This window comes from Biomphalaria glabrata, chromosome 2 (assembly GCF_947242115.1).
Source record: "Biomphalaria glabrata chromosome 2, xgBioGlab47.1, whole genome shotgun sequence".
NCBI classification, from domain to species: Eukaryota; Metazoa; Mollusca; class Gastropoda; family Planorbidae; genus Biomphalaria; species Biomphalaria glabrata.
The window spans coordinates 1737585-1757464 of record NC_074712.1 but is presented as its reverse complement, the minus strand read 5'-3'; the positions used below and the strand labels follow the sequence as shown (position 1 = coordinate 1757464).

Here is a 19880-nt window from a genome sequence, read left to right as displayed (position 1 = left end):
AACAGGATAGCTCTTTCAAAAAAAAAAAAAAAAATTCAACGTAGCGGTGGAGTCCGAGTTTTTAAGCTGGTGGGGTGGGGGGTGGAGGATTATATGCATTTAATCGTTTTTGCAATTCTTCTATCATATAAGTATTCATTGTTGCTTATATTACTTTTTTTTCAACGGGTGGGGCAGACTAAATGTTTTTCCCCCATTCCCATCTTCGCGCCTCGATAGGAGGCGCCCCTGTCTCAAGTAACGCCTCCAACGGTAACACGAAGTTCGTGCTTTGAAAATAAATGTCTCAATCCAGCGGCGCCCCACATGCCTCCCCATACACATCTCCCCATTATAGTTGATGCCTCCATAACCAAGAGCCCCAAACAGACATTGCTTTTCTTGTTTTATTCGCAATGATCAATAAAGACAATTAAAAACTGTAACAGTTAAATCTAAGACTTACAGCACTCTGTAGAAATCGCACTGCTAAATACTGTAAATATTCTAATTCTTAGAATGCTAAAAATGATATGACTTTTTTTTCTAATATTAATCAATAATAACAGAAGATTAAAAAGGATTGAGCTATTTTACTTCTTTTTTGGATATTGCGATATATTTTTTTCATTAAAGCGCAAAGACCATATGTGATGCAAATTGTTATACATTAATGGTTTTATATAAATGGGCACACACACACACCTATTAAGGGCAGATGGTCGGGAAGTTAGTCGTTCAGCTGCCTATCTGAAGAAAACGAGTTCGAACACTCTACTGAACTATATGAGTTTATTTAGCATTGAAATGTTTTCTTTAAAATGTAAAACAAACTGTATGAAGATTAGATTGATAATTACATAAATAACACGTTTGCTGTAGCATGCTTTACTATCTGAAGTTCTTTCTAGATCCTTACAGTTACATCTGTACATATCGATATGTCTGTTTTGACTCAACTGTTGATGTATGTACCCTTGTTACAGCTTGTTAAGTTATCTGGGGAATTTCTGTTGTTTTCTCTCTCTTTCTCTCTCTCTCTCTCTCTCTCTCTCTTTCTCTCTCTCTCTCTCTCTCTTTCTTTCTCTCTCTCTCTCTCTCTCTTTCTCTCTCTCTCTCTCTCTCTCTTTCTTTCTCTCTCTCTCTCTCTCTCTCTCTTTCCTTCTCTCTCTCTCTCTCTCTCAAACACACACACACAAACATTGTAGAAAGTACAACAACTGACCTAGATCTAGTAACTTACATGATCTTGAAAATATGTCTGGACTTTAAAGAATCTACAATTAGGTCAAAACAAAATACAGAAGATAAAATTAAAATGTAAATATTGATAAATTGGTTCAGATTAATCTAGATCGTATCTACATGTGAACACCACTTGTGATAACCTGCATACCACCGCCTCAACCACCTACACCACCCAATGTGTTATCTTGTGGCATTCTTACTCCGCTGTTGATGACTGTCTTGTGTGGTGAAAAAACAGAAACAAAAAACAAATTGAAACCAAAACAAATTGAAACCAAAACAAATTGAAACGAAAACAAATTGAAACGAAAACAAATTGAAACGAAAACAAATTGAAACGAAAACAAATTGAAACGAAAACAAATTGAAACGAAAACAAATTGAAACGAAAACAAATTGGAAACGAAAACAAATTGAAACAAAAACTAATTGAAACGAAAACTAATTGAAACGAAAACAAATTGAAACGAAAACAAATTGAAACGAAAACAAATTGGAAACGAAAACAAATTGAAACGAAAACAAATTGAAACGAAAACAAATTGGAAACGAAAACAAATTGAAACGAAAACAAATTGAAACCAAAACAAATTGAAACGAAAACAAATTGAAACCAAAACAAATTGAAACGAAAACAAATACGACAGTATTGGAATATTTGAACACGTGAACTATTGAAAGAAACAAGTCTTATCAGAATCAATCAGTCAATAAGAGATTACAGAGGAGCTTATCTGATGACAATTTATCCTGACAAGAACATAAAAGTCAACTTGTTTTCTTTAGTCTGTAAAACAAACTGTATGAAGATTAGATTGATAATTACATAAATAACACGTTTGCTGTAGCGTGCTTTACTATCTGAAGTTCTTTCTACATCCTTACAGTTACATCTGTACATATCGACATGTCTGTTTTGTCGTAGACTCTGTAGGGCTATTATTCAAAAAAATCAAATAGTCGGTGTGACAAATATTAGTATTATTATTATTATAGCTTTTATATAGCGCTACTTTCATGCTTATAGCATGCTCAGAGCGCTTTTGGTCCAATCTCATTTGTGGACCAGTGTGGGTGGGGGAGGGGGTATCTAGGAGTTGGTTTTCCGTGCTGCCTTTAGGCGTTCAGTAAACACAACTCTGCCCGAGTCGGGAGTCGAACCTCGAGCCCCCTTCTGGGTAGCCAAGCCATGCCAAGTTCAAGCGCTAAATAAAATAGTCTAAATTTAAAAAAAATCATCTTTTCTTTCAATTTGTTTTTTCTCTTGGTTCACTAATGCCTTCTCTTTGTTCATCTTTTACCCTCTCTTTTTTTTTTTTTTTTTGTCACTATTGAAGATGAAAAATGCCCGCATATGTAGATTAAAATGTCTCCGTGAAGATTATCGCAGTTCGTCAGAGAGCAGTAGTGCTGCAGACCTGTAACATCACCAGACAATTTCTCAGTTAAAGAGGCTACTATGAATGTTGTTTCCCTCTAAAGAATTTCAACCCTGGCAGTGGCCAGAGAATGAATATGTCTTCTGTTCTAAAATAATTATAATAATTATAATAAGACCAGTCTTCGAGTCCGAAGATCAGTGAGGAATGCAGTATTTCCCGTGGCTGCGCAGTCCCGGCTGTGACCTACATATTTTGCCACATCCAGGGCAAGCATTTGTATAGAGCTTTTAATAATAACGACCAGGGCCGGCCTTTACGAAACGATACGCTCCTGGCGTAGATAGATAACTCCACCCACCCCACCCCCTGACACACACACATACTTGTATGTACATCTTGTCGCTGTCAGTTTGATAACTGAATAAAAGAAAGGTGTTAGAGGTGATATGATGAGATTTAGGAGATACGCAGAGACGTGACCAGATAAACGTTTAGTGTCACCCTGTACTAAGTCAGATTATAATCCCAACATGGGAGATAACTCACAGCAGGTCAGTTCAGTAGTATCACATCTGTGTGACTGTAGACAAGGGAGATAATTTCACGGGGGCGATCATTGAAATAACTGTCTCCACCTGGTAGAGATATATTTGTATACAAATTTGAAAAAAATACACTTTCACTAACATAGGCCGACATATTAAATTGTTTTTGTTCCGGGAATCTCCGGACAGTGCTAAGTAAGCACGCGCTGGTGACTGGTTTAGTACAGTTCGTCCATCGTGGTTCGATGATGACCCTTTTGTCATCCAGGGGGCTGAGGGCTTTGCTCTGGGGTTTTGTGCCTCCTCATGTGGCTGGTGAGACCTATGTGAGCCCGGAATGTTCGGCTGCACACTGGGCAGGTTATTCCAGCTGGAGCTAGTGTCATTGGCCTTGCTTTTCTTCTCTGGCGTTATTCTTCTGCCAGCGCTGTTCTCTTTTCCTCAGCAATTTTAGTATTCAGTGTCAAATGAGTTTTTAATCTTATGGTGTTTTTTGCTAGCTTAAAAAATATTTATTTTTAGGTACTTTTGGTAAACCTTTCTGTGGGGTGTTCTTCAATTCAAAGTGCTGACTCTGACCTACTTAGCCAAGATTTACAATATAAAACAAGTGAAGAGAAATTTAAATATTTGTTGTTTTTTTTTTTATCTAAACTCGAACTCTTTAAGACAAATGACTATATTCATTAAAGATCATTCTAGTTCCAAAGTGTTCAGCTTCTTGACGCCAGTCGTTGTGCTGGCTACGCGCTCCCTCTTCCCTATGAAAAACAAAGAACATTGTGAAGATGAACTCAATTGCCTTGTTCATTAGTGCAAACTTGTTCAATGTTCGAGCCAAATACCTTCAGGCTAAGACTCGAGCGTTGAGTTTTATATGTTAACATCATATCCGGGCGTTTGATAGTTTAAGCCCTTGTGTTCGTTCGTTCGCCTGTCTGTTCGAGCGGACAGTTCTTTGGTTGGGTTTTTACTATTGTCTGATGACCTCCATTATACGACCTCTAACACCGTGTCACATTAACCTTATTAAACTGTGTAAAAATAGATCTATGTCTTTGTATGACGTATGATTAGTCAGTGCGCTGTAATGTTGTCAGTTCGTGATACGAGTTTTAATGTCAAGGTCACCAGTGTCACTTAGATCATGCACAGCGGAACTGCTTTACATATGTCGTCTGCTAAAATCAAAACTTAACTATTATGTGTATTAAAGAATGTCTTAAAAATTATATTCAGTATATTCTGATGTATATATTATGTCTAGACACTAGTTCCTTTTAAAGAATGGAGAGACCTTTCTCCAACGTGTTACTGAAATTGAATTATAACTTGAGAACCTCTCAACTTAAACATAAAGAAACTAGAACAGTCTCAACAAACGAGACATGAGATTTATAACAATTAAATCAAACATAAAACACAGAACCATAAATTTATTATTAAATAGATAGATATATGGATACACGTAGGACGTAAATACTAATGCGTCAGGACTGAATGAAAAAATATCATTAATTTATAAGATTAGAAGACAAGATATTGTCAGTTTGGTTTTGGGATAAATCCATCTTGTTGATTTAAGTTTAAAATGCATTATCGGAATGCCAGAAACTGGCAGGGTAAATAGCACAGGCAACTTCCGGTCAAACTCAGAAACAACGACCTAGATCCTCTTATCCTGAACGTACAATTGTGACATTGTCATTGTCTGACAAGCTAAAAAGAATCCAAGGAAAAGCCGGGTCGGTCGGACTAGTATGCAACCAGAGTTCAACGTCTTTAAATATCGAGGTAGTGATTTGTTCTGCTGCTCGAGTTGGTTAGTGTTTGACCTTTGACTTCTATAGCTACTGTAGACACTCTGTTTATGTAATCCACACTGACACGCTTATAAGCATGATCCAAACGATATTTTTGACCAAAAGATGCCGTTACGAGAATAACTTTCATTAGAGTTGGCAACAGATTTAGTCTCAGGATTCCTAATAAATGTGTGACACGCCCTCTGACTTCTAATTTGGAACCGGCACTAACACAATTAAGAACGCTTTAAAGTGTGAAGTCGATACATGTCACGGAATATTAACAATTGTGAAAACACCTCGCTCACGTCTGCTTGAGGATCTGTTCAATGTATAATTGTTTTAGTATCATGTCATGGTGAAGAGTTCAGTTAATTTAATTTTTTTATTTTTGGTCTTTCTATGTCTTGTTTATAGTATAATTCCCTCCCCTTGTTCTGAACTGTTACTATAAATAGTTATTATGTTTATAATCTTTTTTTCTCCTTTCCAATTTTATCTTATAATTTACAGCTGCTATAACATTATTGGTGGCTGCGGTGGTTATGCGCTTGGCTTCAGAACATGGGATCCTGGGTTTGAATCTCGGTGAAGACTGGGTTTTGAATTTCGGGAGTTTTAGGGCGCCTAAGTCCACCCAACTCTTATGGGTACCTGACTTTAGTTGGGGAACGTAAAGGCGGTTGGTCGTTGTGCTGGCCCCCATGACACCCTCGTTAACCGTAGACCATAGATCGGAAGGTCTGAAAGGGGAACTTTACTTTTCTTTTTAAAACATTAATTACTTATCTTAAAGTCAATCAAGTATAGATCTATATTTAGAGATTTGAGCTCTCCTAAGTCATTGGTTTTCTGTTTGATTCAAAGCACCAGATCTTTGGTAGAATATTACTTGGGATGACATCGAAATGTGGATTTGTCCCAGCATATGGAATAAGAAATATGCTTTGAGTTTTGTGTCTGTTTACACATTTTATAACAGATCACATTGTCTGTCTGGTAAAAAACTGTGTACACATTATTTCTAAGACACCCGATCTGGGATCCAGATGAAATGTAGCACAATTAGTCGAAGACAACAAATGGATTAGTACAAAAAAAAAACATGAACCAATTCGTTAATCAACTTGTAGTAGTTAATTAATGTTGTTTTATAGAGAAAAAAGGGAGCTCATTCCTACAGTATTGAGATATGTGGCGGCTATTTCTCTTCTCTTTCATTAGATACTCTTTGTTCATTAAATAAGATTTTTGATTATATTTTGTTTGTTGTTGTTTTTGTTTTGTTTTAATTTCCGGTAATGAAGTCACACGGGCACTTCATTGTTGTTTTTTGTTTTGTTTTGTTTTGTTTTGTTTTCCATTTTTATGAAGTCCCATTCAGGGTATTCACAACATTTTCTAAAATCTAAACATTGTTAAATCTTGTCACGGGATGTTCCCGAGACATGGCAGGGAACTGTGTGACGTCATCTCAGGGGCATCATGTCTGTGCATTAGTTGAAGTTCAAAATGTCCCAAAGTTCATATTCTCTATTGTCTCAGACGGGGGTTCGTTTTGTCCAAAACGTCGCGGCGAGTACTGGACAATAGTGGACAATAACATACCACATTGTGTTTAAGAAAGTTGGTGGGGGGGGGGGGTGTCGGCTTCCATGCTCACACACACACACTCACACACGCACACACTTGCACACAAACACACCAACGCCGTGACTAGGTTTGAACTGAGTCTCATCCAACATAAACGCGAGGGCTGTATCAATACGTTCCAACCGTCGCAATGCCCCGCTATCACGTTTCAAGGAGTCTGTACAATAGAGGGAGTGGGGGGGGACATAATATTGGGTTTGGCTGTTGTTAAATACAAGCTGTTTGACCGCTCCAAAGTTGACCATTCGTCTGTCTCAATCCAATCAAAGCTCTCTGCCCAACGACCGAAACAATTCACAGCCTCATTTCTGTAACAGCATATTCAAAACTAAAGACAACCATCCCGCCTTTTTCTTGAGTCCACAGAGGCTACACCTTCTGCTTTCACTATACCTCCGTCATATAAACATATGATGTTGCATTAATTAACATCGGCGTGTCCATGTTTGCTTTCCAAATTTCATTCTAGAAATATTTACTTTTGTATACACTCCGTCAGTTCTCATCCCTTTCTTCTCTCACTCTTTCCACAAGCCCTCGTTTCTTCTCTCCCTCTTTCCACAAGCCCTCGTTTCTTCTCTCACTCTTTCCACAAGCCCTCGTTTCTTCTCTCACTCTTTCCACAAGCCCTCGTTTCTTCTCTCACTCTTTCCACAAGCCCTCGTTTCTTCTCTCACTCTTTCCACAAGCCCTCGTTTCTTCTCTCACACTTTCCACAAGCCCTCGTTTCTTCTCTCACACTTTCCACAAGCCCTCGTTTCTTCTCTCACTCTTTCCACAAGCCCTCGTTTCTTCTCTCACTCTTTCCACAAGCCCTCGTTTCTTCTCTCACTTTCCACAAGCCCTCGTTTCTTCTCTCACACTTTCCACAAGCCCTCGTTTCTTCTCTCACACTTTCCACAAGCCCTCGTTTCTTCTCTCACTCTTTCCACAAGCCCTCGTTTCTTCTCTCACACTTTCCACAAGCCCTCGTTTCTTCTCTCACACTTTCCACAAGCCCTTATTTCTTCTCTCATTGTTTCCGCTAGCCTTTTTTTTTCTTCGCCATTTTCCTTCTATTTACTAGGCTAACGTTGTGGGGCTCGCCATTCACGAAACGGCCTCTTGAGAAACGACGCCTGGATATTGTTGCAGTTCATCTGCAGTCTTATATATGTCATAGTCATTGAACAGTATTATATCATTGGTGTTGACGGCAGTTGACTTGTAGCACCAAACTGCTGGTAGACAACTAAACCGCTGTAGAAGTATTATATTGTTACGTCTCTACTACTACTCAGGCTCTCTTCTCACTGCACCACACGACACAACGAACTTAAAGAACCTCAACAACTCAGGGCTCCAAAGTATCAGTCAGTTTAATTTCAAATACATCGCAATTGGCAACAACTTTAACACTGTCTTTCCAAAAACCTAGTTTCTGCTCCGCACTGACTTCACACACCGTGCTGGTTCTCGCCTCGTACTGGTCACATTGCGAGGTAACGTGAAGTGAAGTCTTTCTAACACACTCGCTCTCATATAGTGTCTCTACTGGCCTCGAATCTTCTTGACCACTCCGGTTGATCACTTTCGCCCGTGACTTGCGTGAGTAATATTTACTACACTGGTCCTTGCCGTACTGGCGTGTCCTGTCACTGGTCACGGTTGACCGCTCGTCCTGCGCTGGACTGTGGCGATTTGGGTAGGCTAAAAACACACAGCACTACCCCCATCTGTGTCACCACCAGGTTTACAACAATAATGGACCTCATTCACCAATCGTAAACAAACAACATTTAGCTACGTGGTGCTCTATCTCTTCTATATAATTTACGATCTCATGTTTAATTCATGATGGTTGTCACGTGACAGTTTTTTTCATTGTTTTATCAATAAGATCACGTGACTAAATGTTGTTTGTTTACGATTGGTGAATGAGGTCCATTTCGTTTATGAACAAAATTAAATTTAATTTTATTATAATATAAACAAAATCAACTAGAGATCAAATAAAATAAAATTAGTAGACTTTGATAACAATATGAAATGATATTCTGAACGAAATCTAACTCACTACAAAAACACGTCTTTTCACTCTGGCGTTCTGGAGTCGTCTCCTATCTAGGAGCGCTGAAGACAACGCCACTTATCTTGCGTCATTCAGAACCCATCGCTTACCCCTTACTACCGTCACCATATAAGACATATTTTCTCCTCTATCAGTCCCGAAATTTATGCATTTTATACCATACCAAAACTAAAACAAAAAAAAACGAATTCAACATTTCTGGCATTACTCCCCCTTGGTGTATCCAGCGAGCGTCCCCTTCGGTACACAGCATCGCTCAAACAAATAGTCTACTACCGTCACCATAGAAACAGACACACACACATACACACCCCATAACAATCATCACCCACAGTAACTCGCTTATTTGTTGGCAGTGGTCGTGCCAAAGACTGGAGGTTTTATAAACCATCTAGTTAATCGCATTTTAAAAAATTCCTATTGTATTTATGGTTGCTGATGAGGCGGATATAGGCAGGAATCGATGGCGATGGTGTTTAAGTTAGAGACAATGGCTGTGTCGTCGTTGGACCAGGCTAAAAGGTTCAACTATTTACTCAGAGACTATTTGTTTGAGCGATGCTGTGTACAGAATGGGACTCTTGTGGTATACACCAAGGGGGAGTAACGCCAGAAATGTTGAATTCGTGTTTTTTTTTGTTTTAGTTCTGGTATGGTATAAAATGCATAAATTTCGGGACTGAAAGAGGAGAAAATATGTCTTATACATTGGGTTGAGGGGAGTGGAAGAATAAGGGGGGGGGAGGACTAGAGAGAATGTTAGGAAAGAGGGGGGGGAATGGGGGAGAGGAGCACCTTGACAAAGAGCGCATTTAGTTTTGTGACGACGATGTTTTCGTGGCCGGATATGGCCCGCGGACTTTTTGAGTTTGTCCACACATGAATGTTAAAATCAAACACTTGTGTCTGGTGTAGTCTGTGGTGCGGAGGAAATGTCAATAAACAGACTTGACGCAGACTTGACGCAGACATGTTTTGTGTGCAGTCGAATTGCAGACACTACGACGAGATCACTTTTTTTTTTTCTTACTTTTTATTTTAATGTTTTCTTAAAAAGGGGGCGGAGATTGTTGGGGGGGGGGGGGGGGGGAAACGCTGCATACATTAAAACAAAGACAGAGATGGGGGGGGGGGGGAGGATCTGATACAGACCAAGACACAGACAGTCAGCAGCCCTAGACCCAGACACTCACAGAGCAAGACACAGTTTGGAAGAGAAGACCACTCCCGACTCGTCAATTTTTATTGTCGACAAATTGATCAGAATTGGAATGTAGTGTCCCTTTCCAATGTCACAGTGACCTTTGTCTTTAAAGATCTTTGGCGCGCCTGTGTTCGCTCTAAAATTTCACTCTATAAAATAAGTATCTTTAGATCTGTTCGTTTTTTTTTTCACCATTTCTTAATCTTCCCATTAATTTAATATAATATTAGCCCTCGTTTCTTCCTTTCACTTTTTCAACGCGTCCTCGTCCACACTGCAAACTCTCTTCTTTTGTCTTCTTAATGTTTTTCCTCCTGGTTCTGTACCTTGTAAGATTGTCATTCAAAGGCTGATTACATATGATGTCGACGACAATGCCGGGAATGTCTTTAAATTTGTTGATTAATTACAGAAAGTTTTAGAAAGTTATACTTTCAAACACCTATGAGTTCAGGATTTCGGTTGAAAGGTCATCTACCTCTAGAGGTCAAGGGTCACTGTCCAAGCTTCCTGGACATGCTGGTGTAACTAGGGTACCAGAACCAAGACCTTGCAATCTATGACCCATGTTTCTTTAGCCGTCAGTAATTCATGGTGTGTGTGTGTGTCATGTGACCAGTGCAACGACCACCCGCCTTTACTTTTCAAACCTATGTCAGTTGGGTGGACTCAGGGGCGTATGGGTGGACTCAGGGGCGTATGGGTGGACTCAGGGGCGTATGGGTGGACTCAGGGGCGTATGGGTGGACTCAGGGGCGTATGGGTGGACTCAGGGGCGTACTAAAAATCACAAAGCTCAAAATCGTTGTTTTTCTCCGTGACTTTAGCTCGACATCACGTTTTGGGTGATTGTGGTGAAACTGGTGATTGTGGGGATTGTGGGGAAAGTGATGATTGTAGTGAAACTGATGATTATAGTGAAACTGATAATTGTAGTGAAACTGGTGATTGTGGTTAAACTGGTGATTGTGGTTAAACTGGTGATTGTGGTTAAACTGGTGATTGTGGTTAAACTGGCCATTGTGGTGAAACTGGTGATTGTGGTGAAACTGACATTTCCAAACATCGCATCAATTTGACTTGTGATGTTTTATTAAATCCCCCATACCAAAAAAAAAATAAACACTTACACACACACACACGTATACGAAGAGGTCAGCTGATTATTCATTAAAGACTGGCCTCGATTTCTCCACAGGTCACAACGAGGCTACTGGAAGGGGAAAAGAAAAGACTGCTGCTGTTGAAACACAACCTCGAGTTGTGCCTGTCACACGTAGAGGCGTCAAAGGTAGATAACTCTTGATATTTTAATACCCAATTTAAAACCGATGTTAGTGGCATTCAACAACCAATGTTTATTTTATATCACTACATACACCTGATTATTGAATTAATATAGGTCTATGCATTCTTGTTTATATTTACCTTGTTATCTACCTTTCTTTTTCAGGCTGAAATCGAAATGCTCAAGGAGAATATAGTGTAAGTACCGATATCACAAATAAACCAAACCTAGATATATCTATATACCCGGTAATTAAAATGAATTCCTACTAACAATAAATAGTGGCTAGTTCCTACCCTCATGCAAGGGAAATAATAGATAATTTTAGTTGTATATTAAATTATAGATTTGTTGCAGTTACTTCCCTTTGATCATTTTTTTTTTCCTGCTGTTTGTTATACACAGGAGGATAGAACAGAAATGTAAGCATCTGGACGAGGAGTACAGAGTGGGATGTAAGGAGGCGCTTGTCAGGAGGATCAACATGGGCAGCAAGGTCAGTCATGGAACTACTCACATAATAAGCCCAGATATAAGTTCTTTAAACTCGTTTCTCTAATTGTAATTTTGTATGCATTGAAAAATAGTTTAAGCCATTTACAATGTTAATAATTTTTCAATAGTTCTGAGATTGGTTTTGCTTAATTTGTTTTTTAAATACGTTAAGTAATTTTTTCTGCTGCTCCCAGATGACAAATCATGTACTTCTAGGCAAGGCAAGTAACTCTGGGATATGATCCAATGAACACTGATTTATATGGTATCCTACTACTTCTGGTTAATAAACTCTAAACACACACGCAGCACTATTTAGACAACACAACACACAAACACCACACACATAACACACAAATAAAAATAATAATAATAAGGCTTGTCTTCGAATCCGGAGATCAATGAGGATCGAATGCAGTTTTTCCCGTTGCTACGCAGTCCAAGCTGCTACCTACATACTAATAAATACGTACAAACTCATACAGCGGAACATACACACCAAGGGGACCTTATTGGGAGGGGGTCCTCGCGATAAAGAGAATCGTAGCCCTGATATGACACTCGCCTAGGTCCCGCAACACTTGTACGCTACTCCTGTTTACGAAACTCAGTTATCGAACAAACAAATTTTATAAACAAACTGTAAACTAGCGTCATTGAAAACTGAACGTCATTGAAATTGGGAGTGTGATAGTAACCAAAGAGTTTAGTGTCAGACAAAACAAAAATTCTTCTGAAACACCTGAGTTTCGGCGATGGTTAGGGTTAGGAAAAATATTAACGGTTAAAGATGTATATCTAGTTTCTGCGTTCTAAATATGTCAGAAAAACAGCACAAAAACAATATTTGTATTTTCTACAATGTGCAGGTGATAATTATTATTTTTTTTTTATATAATCTGAAATGTTTAAATTTAAATGCGCCATATTGCTCGGAGCTAGAATATAAGGGCCTATATGTTGACTTGAGGTCTGTAAATAGAATGACGAATTTAGGAAATTTAGGCACCGGATATTTAGGCACCGCGTATTTACGGATATTTAGGCACCGGATATTTAGGCACCCGGAAATTTAGGCACCCGGATATTTAGGCACCCGGAAATTTAGGCACCCGGATAATTAGGCACCCGGAAATTTAGGCACCGGATAATTAGGCACTTTTTGACAAGGCGGAAAATTAGGCACCGGATAATTAGGCACTCTTTAATTAGCGACCTTAATTTTGAAAGTAGTTTTAAATTGTTAACGTATATGTTATCCTTAGGCTATGGGCTATCGGTGACGTTATAAAAAAATAGCAACTATAACGATTCTAGCTAAAGAAAAGTTGAAACAAAATGGGAAAAAATGACAATCATGAGAATGTGTGGAAACAAAAGACTCCTGAGTATATAATATAGACATCACAGGATTCAGGGGAGGGTTGGTAGAGATGATACTCCGCTCATTGCTTCCGTCCATCACCAACCACTAAGGTTGACTGGTGAGTCTTTTTAAATTGATGATTATGCAAATTGTGTAAATATTTAGTTACTAATGTAAATACTTAGGATTAAAAAGTATTATAAAATATTTTTATTATGTCGGGGAGTTTTGGTGATAAATATAATCGCAATCGCCCTCTGCTTGTGGAAAAGGGAGGGGTCGTACTCTTAAAATGGGATGGGCGGGGCGAGGGGGGGGGCGCACACACTCTCACTTAAATGAGTGGATTTCTCGCAGGTAGATGTAAACTTAGTCGTAAAAGTTACGTAGTGAATCTGAAGGCTACACACTGGACTAAAGGGTATGGAAACACAAAGGTGTTCAAATGGAAGACTGGGGATTATATTTTAGAGGCCTTCCAAAAACTTTGGTAGACACATTTCTGTTAAAACCATCATAATAATAAGAACAGTAATAAAAATAATAATATATATAAGGGAAATGAAGATAGTTAAATTTCATTGGCAGTTTTGAAAGTTAGGGAAACGAGTGTTTTTTTTTTTTTTAATATGTGTGTGTGTGTGTGTTTAATAATGAGTGTATGAAACCTTTTTTGTCGTTTTTTTTTTTTTTTTTTTCATTCTGAAGAAAAAAATAATTGTATAAGGTAGGCCTACTGAACACAAAAGGAATGGAGGAATCATACCTTCTTGACAATTGTAGTAAATATATTTGGTTTATGATAGAGAAGGCGGGGTTAAATTGGAACATCAACAATCTTCTATAAGCAGAATAAGTATTAATAAGAGACCAATATTCCAAAAAAAAATTATATTTAAATTTTTAACTCATCTGTCTTTTCCATAAACTTTTTTTAAATTTTCAAAACATTATATTTTATCGTAATTTCTAGCCGTTTTGCGATTTCCATTGCTATTTATATAAATATTATATTACATAAATTTACATATAGGCCTATATTCAATAAAAGTTAATAACCACATTTGAAGGACGTAACACACCTATACACTCACACAATAGATCTTCCTAAAGGGGTTACCCATTAACAATATAAAAGAAGGAGTGTTGATAATAGATATTAATGGTATTATAAAATATGTATACTACTTTAGTTTATCAACATATTTAATTCCTATAAGTAACGCGCGCAAATCCACCCTGCTCATCTCAATTCCCACTATAAGAAGACAATTTTCTCCAGACTTCCATTTTAGCAGTTATGTTCAATGCTGTACCCTGCCCTGTACTCCAGTGTGTAGCCTTGAGACTCATTGCGTCATTTTCACGACCTAGTTCAACATCTACCCGCCACAAATCCTCTCCTTTAGTGGGAGTGCGTAAAGGGGGAAGGGCTAAGGTCAGGAAGCAATGAGAAGAGAATCAACTCTACCTCCCCTTCCCTGAATACTGTGAGGTGTATATTTTATAATGACTATTAATCCGGAGTCATTTTTTCCACACATTCTCACGATTGTCATTTTTTTCCTCGTTTTGTCAGTTTTTCTTTTATATCATGAAAATTCAGTTAGAATCGTTATAAATGCTATTTTTTTGATAACGTCACCAATAGCCCATAGCCTAAGGATAACATATACGTTAACATTTTAAAACTACTTTCAAAATTAAGGTCGCTAATTAAAGAGTGCCTAATTATCCGGTGCCTAATTTTCCGCCTTGTCAAAAAGTGCCTAATTATCCGGTGCCTAAATTTCCGGGTGCCTAATTATCCGGGTGCCTAAATTTCCGGGTGCCTAAATATCCGGGTGCCTAAATTTCCGGGTGCCTAAATATCCGGTGCCTAAATATCCGGTGCCTAATTATCCGGTGCCTAAATTTCCAGATACCGGGATACCCTGTAAATAACTCAATACTCTGGAAACATACCCCCCTCTCCCCTTATTTTGATTGGTTTATAGTATCTTCTGCGTTACGTTCCCGACCTCAATATATCAATCTCGCCCACGGCCCCTTAACCCTCCTCCCCATGGTGGCGTTATCATTAATCCATGCCCCCCAGATTCACCCTCCCCCAGTGGTCCGACTCACGAAATAACTTTCGGCTCAACTGTTTGAACAAGTGACGACGAGTGTGCGTGCGTGCGTGCGTGCGTGTTGTGCGTGTGTGTGAGAGAGTGTGTGAAAGTTATTTTGTATGGATGTACGTTTTCTGGACGCGTGTGTGTGGTTGTGTACGTCGAATGTAAACCCTGTGGCTCTTGACGAGGGGTTTCCATTTACCTTATCAGTTACTGATCTGGCTATGTTGACCTTATAGATTTCTTCCTTCTGTTCAGTTCTTGTGTTCTAGGTCTAAGCGAAGTCATGAAAGAACTAGTGACGCGGTAATGTGAGTTTCTTATAGATGGATACCTCGTCATTCATGATGTATGGACATTTATCAGTCTAGTGGTCGATGTATTACGCATTTCTTATTCCATATGCTGGGACAAACTCATAAAAGAACTTTTTTTTTCCATGAGTGCCATTCGAGACACGTGACTACTCAGTTGCCTGAAATAGCTGAGGAATTAATTAAATAATTAGCCTCAGCGACTCGGTTTACGTAGGGATAAGCGTCGATGTAGATCTAATAGATCTTGCGTTATTTTATTTTATTTGCGTGAAGGAACGTCTATAATTTATAAGATAAGATAAGATAGTGTTTTTAACTTTCTATCCTGCATTCTATTGCACGGTCCTAGCTTGTTATGCCACAACGAGTCTGGGTTAAGTCCTACAATGACTTCGTTATAATACAATGATTTGTTTACTGAGCGCAACTAACCCTCATTGTACACTTGTTTAAAGACCACTGAAACTTAAATCTGATTTACTTATTCAGAAAATGTTTATTCCGACGTCAATCTGGCATGATGCTACACTTTGTGTTATCTTTTTAGTTGAACATAAACAGACAGAACAAGTTTGAACGCAAAGATAGAAGAACATTTCTTTTTTCCATATGCTAGGACAAATTCGTGCAAGTTCTCCTTCTTCCCTAGCGCCATTAGAGAATGGAATGGGTTGCCTGAATCAGCCAGGAAAACCAACGACTTAGCAGAGTTTAAGTCACTGATTAACATGCGTGACTAGATGCATGGCGCGTAGGATGTAATTCGTCTTCCTTTTTGAAGTAACGTCTGTATTATATAAGATAAGATACGTAGGAAGTAATTATCTTCTTTTTTTTTTAATTAGCGTCTGTAATATATAAGAATAAGAAGATCTTATCTTATACAGACGTAAAGTTATTACTAGATGTCTACGTACACTGACGGTGACGTTGTGAATATTGCAAAGTTTAAAGTGCAGCAGGGAAACGAGTAGACGTCATCTCCACTGGGCTTTACCAAGGCTGACTTCAATCACGAAGGTCACGGATTTACCCTGAGGAATGGAGACATAAGAAATTGTCACAGCTTTCTGGGGCGGGAGGGAAAAGAGAAATGGGGCGTTAAGGTGGGGGGGGGGTGGAGACGCGTAGATAGATTGGGATTGGCGACCTGACCAGAGTCTTCAGTGGTCATTTAGAATAGTAGCTTTTGGTATGGACCACATCATACTTGATATAAAATAGTACTATTCGTGTCTCCATGACTACATAGGTTGTGTCTAGGGATTGGTTTGAATAGTAAAGTATGGAGTATCCACAAAGACATGCAACATCTGCTCACATGAGCTGTTTATTTAATATGCGTGCTTAAACTATTTTTGCATTTGGTTACCTTTTTTTTTTTTTTATATTTTGTATGAGTAAAGGGCAATCATCGTCTTCACGGGTTGGGTATTTTTAAGTAAATGCAAGCCGGATATTTGATCCATTGTTTATCAATTACTTTGTTCATGCTTACATTTGTCTGGTATCGATGAAATTATATGTTTTAACTAGCCGGATATGACCCGCGGCCTGCGGGCCTTAGTTTGGGTGTTGCTGATCTACTGGATTGAATTTTAGATCTATGTCAAACTTGGAGAATGTGTCCCTTCACATTTTTTATTTTATTTTGCTACGAAAATAAAAGTAAAGTATGCAATTGGGTTTACCCTTTCAGCCGATATATTCATATCCAATATAAATTTGTATGAAAACGGGTTTACCCAATTTGTTAAATAGTTTCGTTATTTAATATAAATACAATTAGGTACTTTTGGTCTCTTTCTAGGGTCCTCCGGTTGTGGGAGGGACATTAATCATACACTGCGGTCTCCGCCATGATCCGAGGAACTTTGAAACGAAGTTTGAACAAGATTGGTCAAGCGGTCTTATAATTATATTTTTCTGTGTTCCGATATATACCTTCGTTCGATTGAGCGACATTTATGTATTTATATTGTTGATTTAAAGTAGGTGACATTTGCGTGTTTATTTTTATTAAAAAAAAAATTTTTTTTTTGGTAGGGGGGGGGGGGCCGGCAGTAATAGAAACAAGGGAAGACAATTTACATGAGCGATTGCCGTTCTGTTTGGAGTGCTCTCCCTTGCGTATGGTGCTCGTGAAATAAAATTGTTTTATGACTCTTCAGCTAATTCCCATTAGATCGAACTGCTGCTGTGAGCGACAATGCTATGAGCACACGCAGTCCTTGCTCACAACGGAGTGTTTTGACACAGTGGCGTTGCAAGGCATCCATGGGGCCCTGGTTCAAGAATATCTCAGTGGTCGGGCCCCCCTCACCCCAACAAGTGTGTGATGAAAAATTTATTTATCTGAATGTATCGGTACTTTTGCCAAATAGCATTCCATTTCCAACGCAAGGATTGTACCTTTTCTGTTGGTAATAACGTCATTATGTTTGATTCCGTTATAACTCTCTACAATTCTTGAAAGTCAATATTTGTACAACTTCTTAACAGAGTCGAACGACCTTTCATAAAACAGTTTTCACAAAAGTACAATGTTTGGTTTTTACTTTGGTGTCATCCCTAGTGCTCATGTGGGCCCCCAACTGGTCACGAGTCATGGACTCAAGCGTCATTAACACCATGGTTGTTACGCCACAGGCTGTCGACCCCTAACGGTCGTGGGCAAGGGCTCATTGAACCCATTTCCACGCCAGGGATGCTACGCCACTGTTTCGACACGAGCTCCTAGATGCGGACCAGATGTATTTGTGCCAAAGCACACCTTTTTCCAGAACATTACAGCACCAGCTGGCGCAGACACACACACTGACACCGTCATTAATGTGCTCACTATATTGACAATTTATGTCTGTAAGGTGTCAAGGTCCATAATATCAATGGAGGCCCGCCGACCCCCAACCTCCCCTTTTTTCTGTATCAATATCTGGTTATTAGTGGTTCTAAAACTATTTATATTACAAGCCCTAGTAGAGAAATGTATAGCCTTTAGACTAGAAACATCTGGATCTAGAAACAATGTGAATTTCGTTTTCTTTTTCTATCTTTACATACACTAAACACACACACTAAACACACACACTAAACACAGACACTAAACACACACAAAACACAGACAGTAAGTATAGAACTAAACACCAAACACAAACACACAAAAAAAACAACAACACAAGTACTAAACACATACTCTTATACATTTTATAATAAAAGCTCCAACACTTAACTTTGAGAACCAAAAATTACACAAATTAGTCACCTCTCTCCTATAATACGTTGGACAATTTTGGGCGTTGAAGGTGGCCCGATTAGTACTTGAAATTGCCCGATTAGTACTTGAAGTGGCCCATAGGCTCTGAGAAGTAGTGGCCCATTGTCCCCATGATGTAGCGGGCAAGGATGGCTGCCTGGTCGTGCGGTTTGCGCGCTGGACTGTCGTTTGGATTTATCGACGGTCGAGGGTTCAAACCCTGCCCACTACCATCCCCCGTCGTCCTGCGGGAGGTTTAGACTAGGAAGTAAACTATCTTCAACTCTGAAGGAACACCCGAAACATGTCAAACATTTTAACAACAACAAACAAGTAACAAGCTCCATTTTGGATTATTTTTTATATAAAACGAACACTTGACCAATGTTTATCAAAGTGCGTTGTATTAGTGTTTTAATCATTCCCACCAGATGGCGCTACACACTTCTTTCGGTTTATCTTATCTTAGTGTCTTTCCAAAGACGTCGCCCAAAATGAAAAATTTTCTGTCAGTCTTTGACGAGGCTTGACCTAGTTCGTTTAATTTGTTTTAGTAGACTTTATCAAACTGTCTTACTTGTTTAACAAAAAAAAAGGGGGGGTGAGGAACGCCATTTAAGGATTTCTGAAAAAAAAATTCCAACTATCTAAATTTGAGGTAGGCTAAACTACACAGCTTTGTGAAATTTTGAAACTTGATGTGCGCAGACCCTTATATGTGAATTCCCTAGCATTGAGGAGGGTAACAATTTGAGAACCTCTTTGTGCAATGTTGTTTACTAGTAGCGTAGGTAACAGATGGCGCGATTCTCCACGCCTATCAAGCTTCAGGAAATTATTGAGATGTTAAGCCTTGCTGCCACTTGTGTTGTTTCTTGGGAATTTTTGTGGTGTATAACACGTTTTCTTGGATACTTTCAAAGTTGTAGGCTCTCCAAGTTGTGGAAATTAGTTTATTGTGTTAGTCAGTGATTTCTTTTTTATTGTTTAGGGTTCATAAACAAAAAATATAAAAAGCCTTTAAAAAAAACTTTTCTAAATGGGAAGAACTCCATCCTTAAAAACTATAACTACCTATAATGTACACGTGGTTTTTCTTAATTGATATAAAAAAAATTATTACCAATAATTAACTGACTAATTAAGTATTTTTT

General features: G+C 38.6%; 1 protein-coding gene across 2 annotated transcripts in view; it reads left to right on the top strand.

The window, feature by feature from the left end:
* The window catches only part of LOC106054506 (ras-GEF domain-containing family member 1B-like), a 116040-nt gene that overhangs the window by 27555 nt on the left and 68605 nt on the right, over window positions 1–19880 (top strand). For both annotated transcript variants that reach the window (XM_056018724.1, XM_056018725.1), the window contains exons 3-5: window positions 11086–11178; window positions 11341–11372; window positions 11581–11671. In XM_056018724.1, coding sequence (XP_055874699.1) covers window positions 11086–11178; window positions 11341–11372; window positions 11581–11671 — 216 coding nt within the window. The remainder of the gene's footprint in view (window positions 1–11085; window positions 11179–11340; window positions 11373–11580; window positions 11672–19880) is intronic.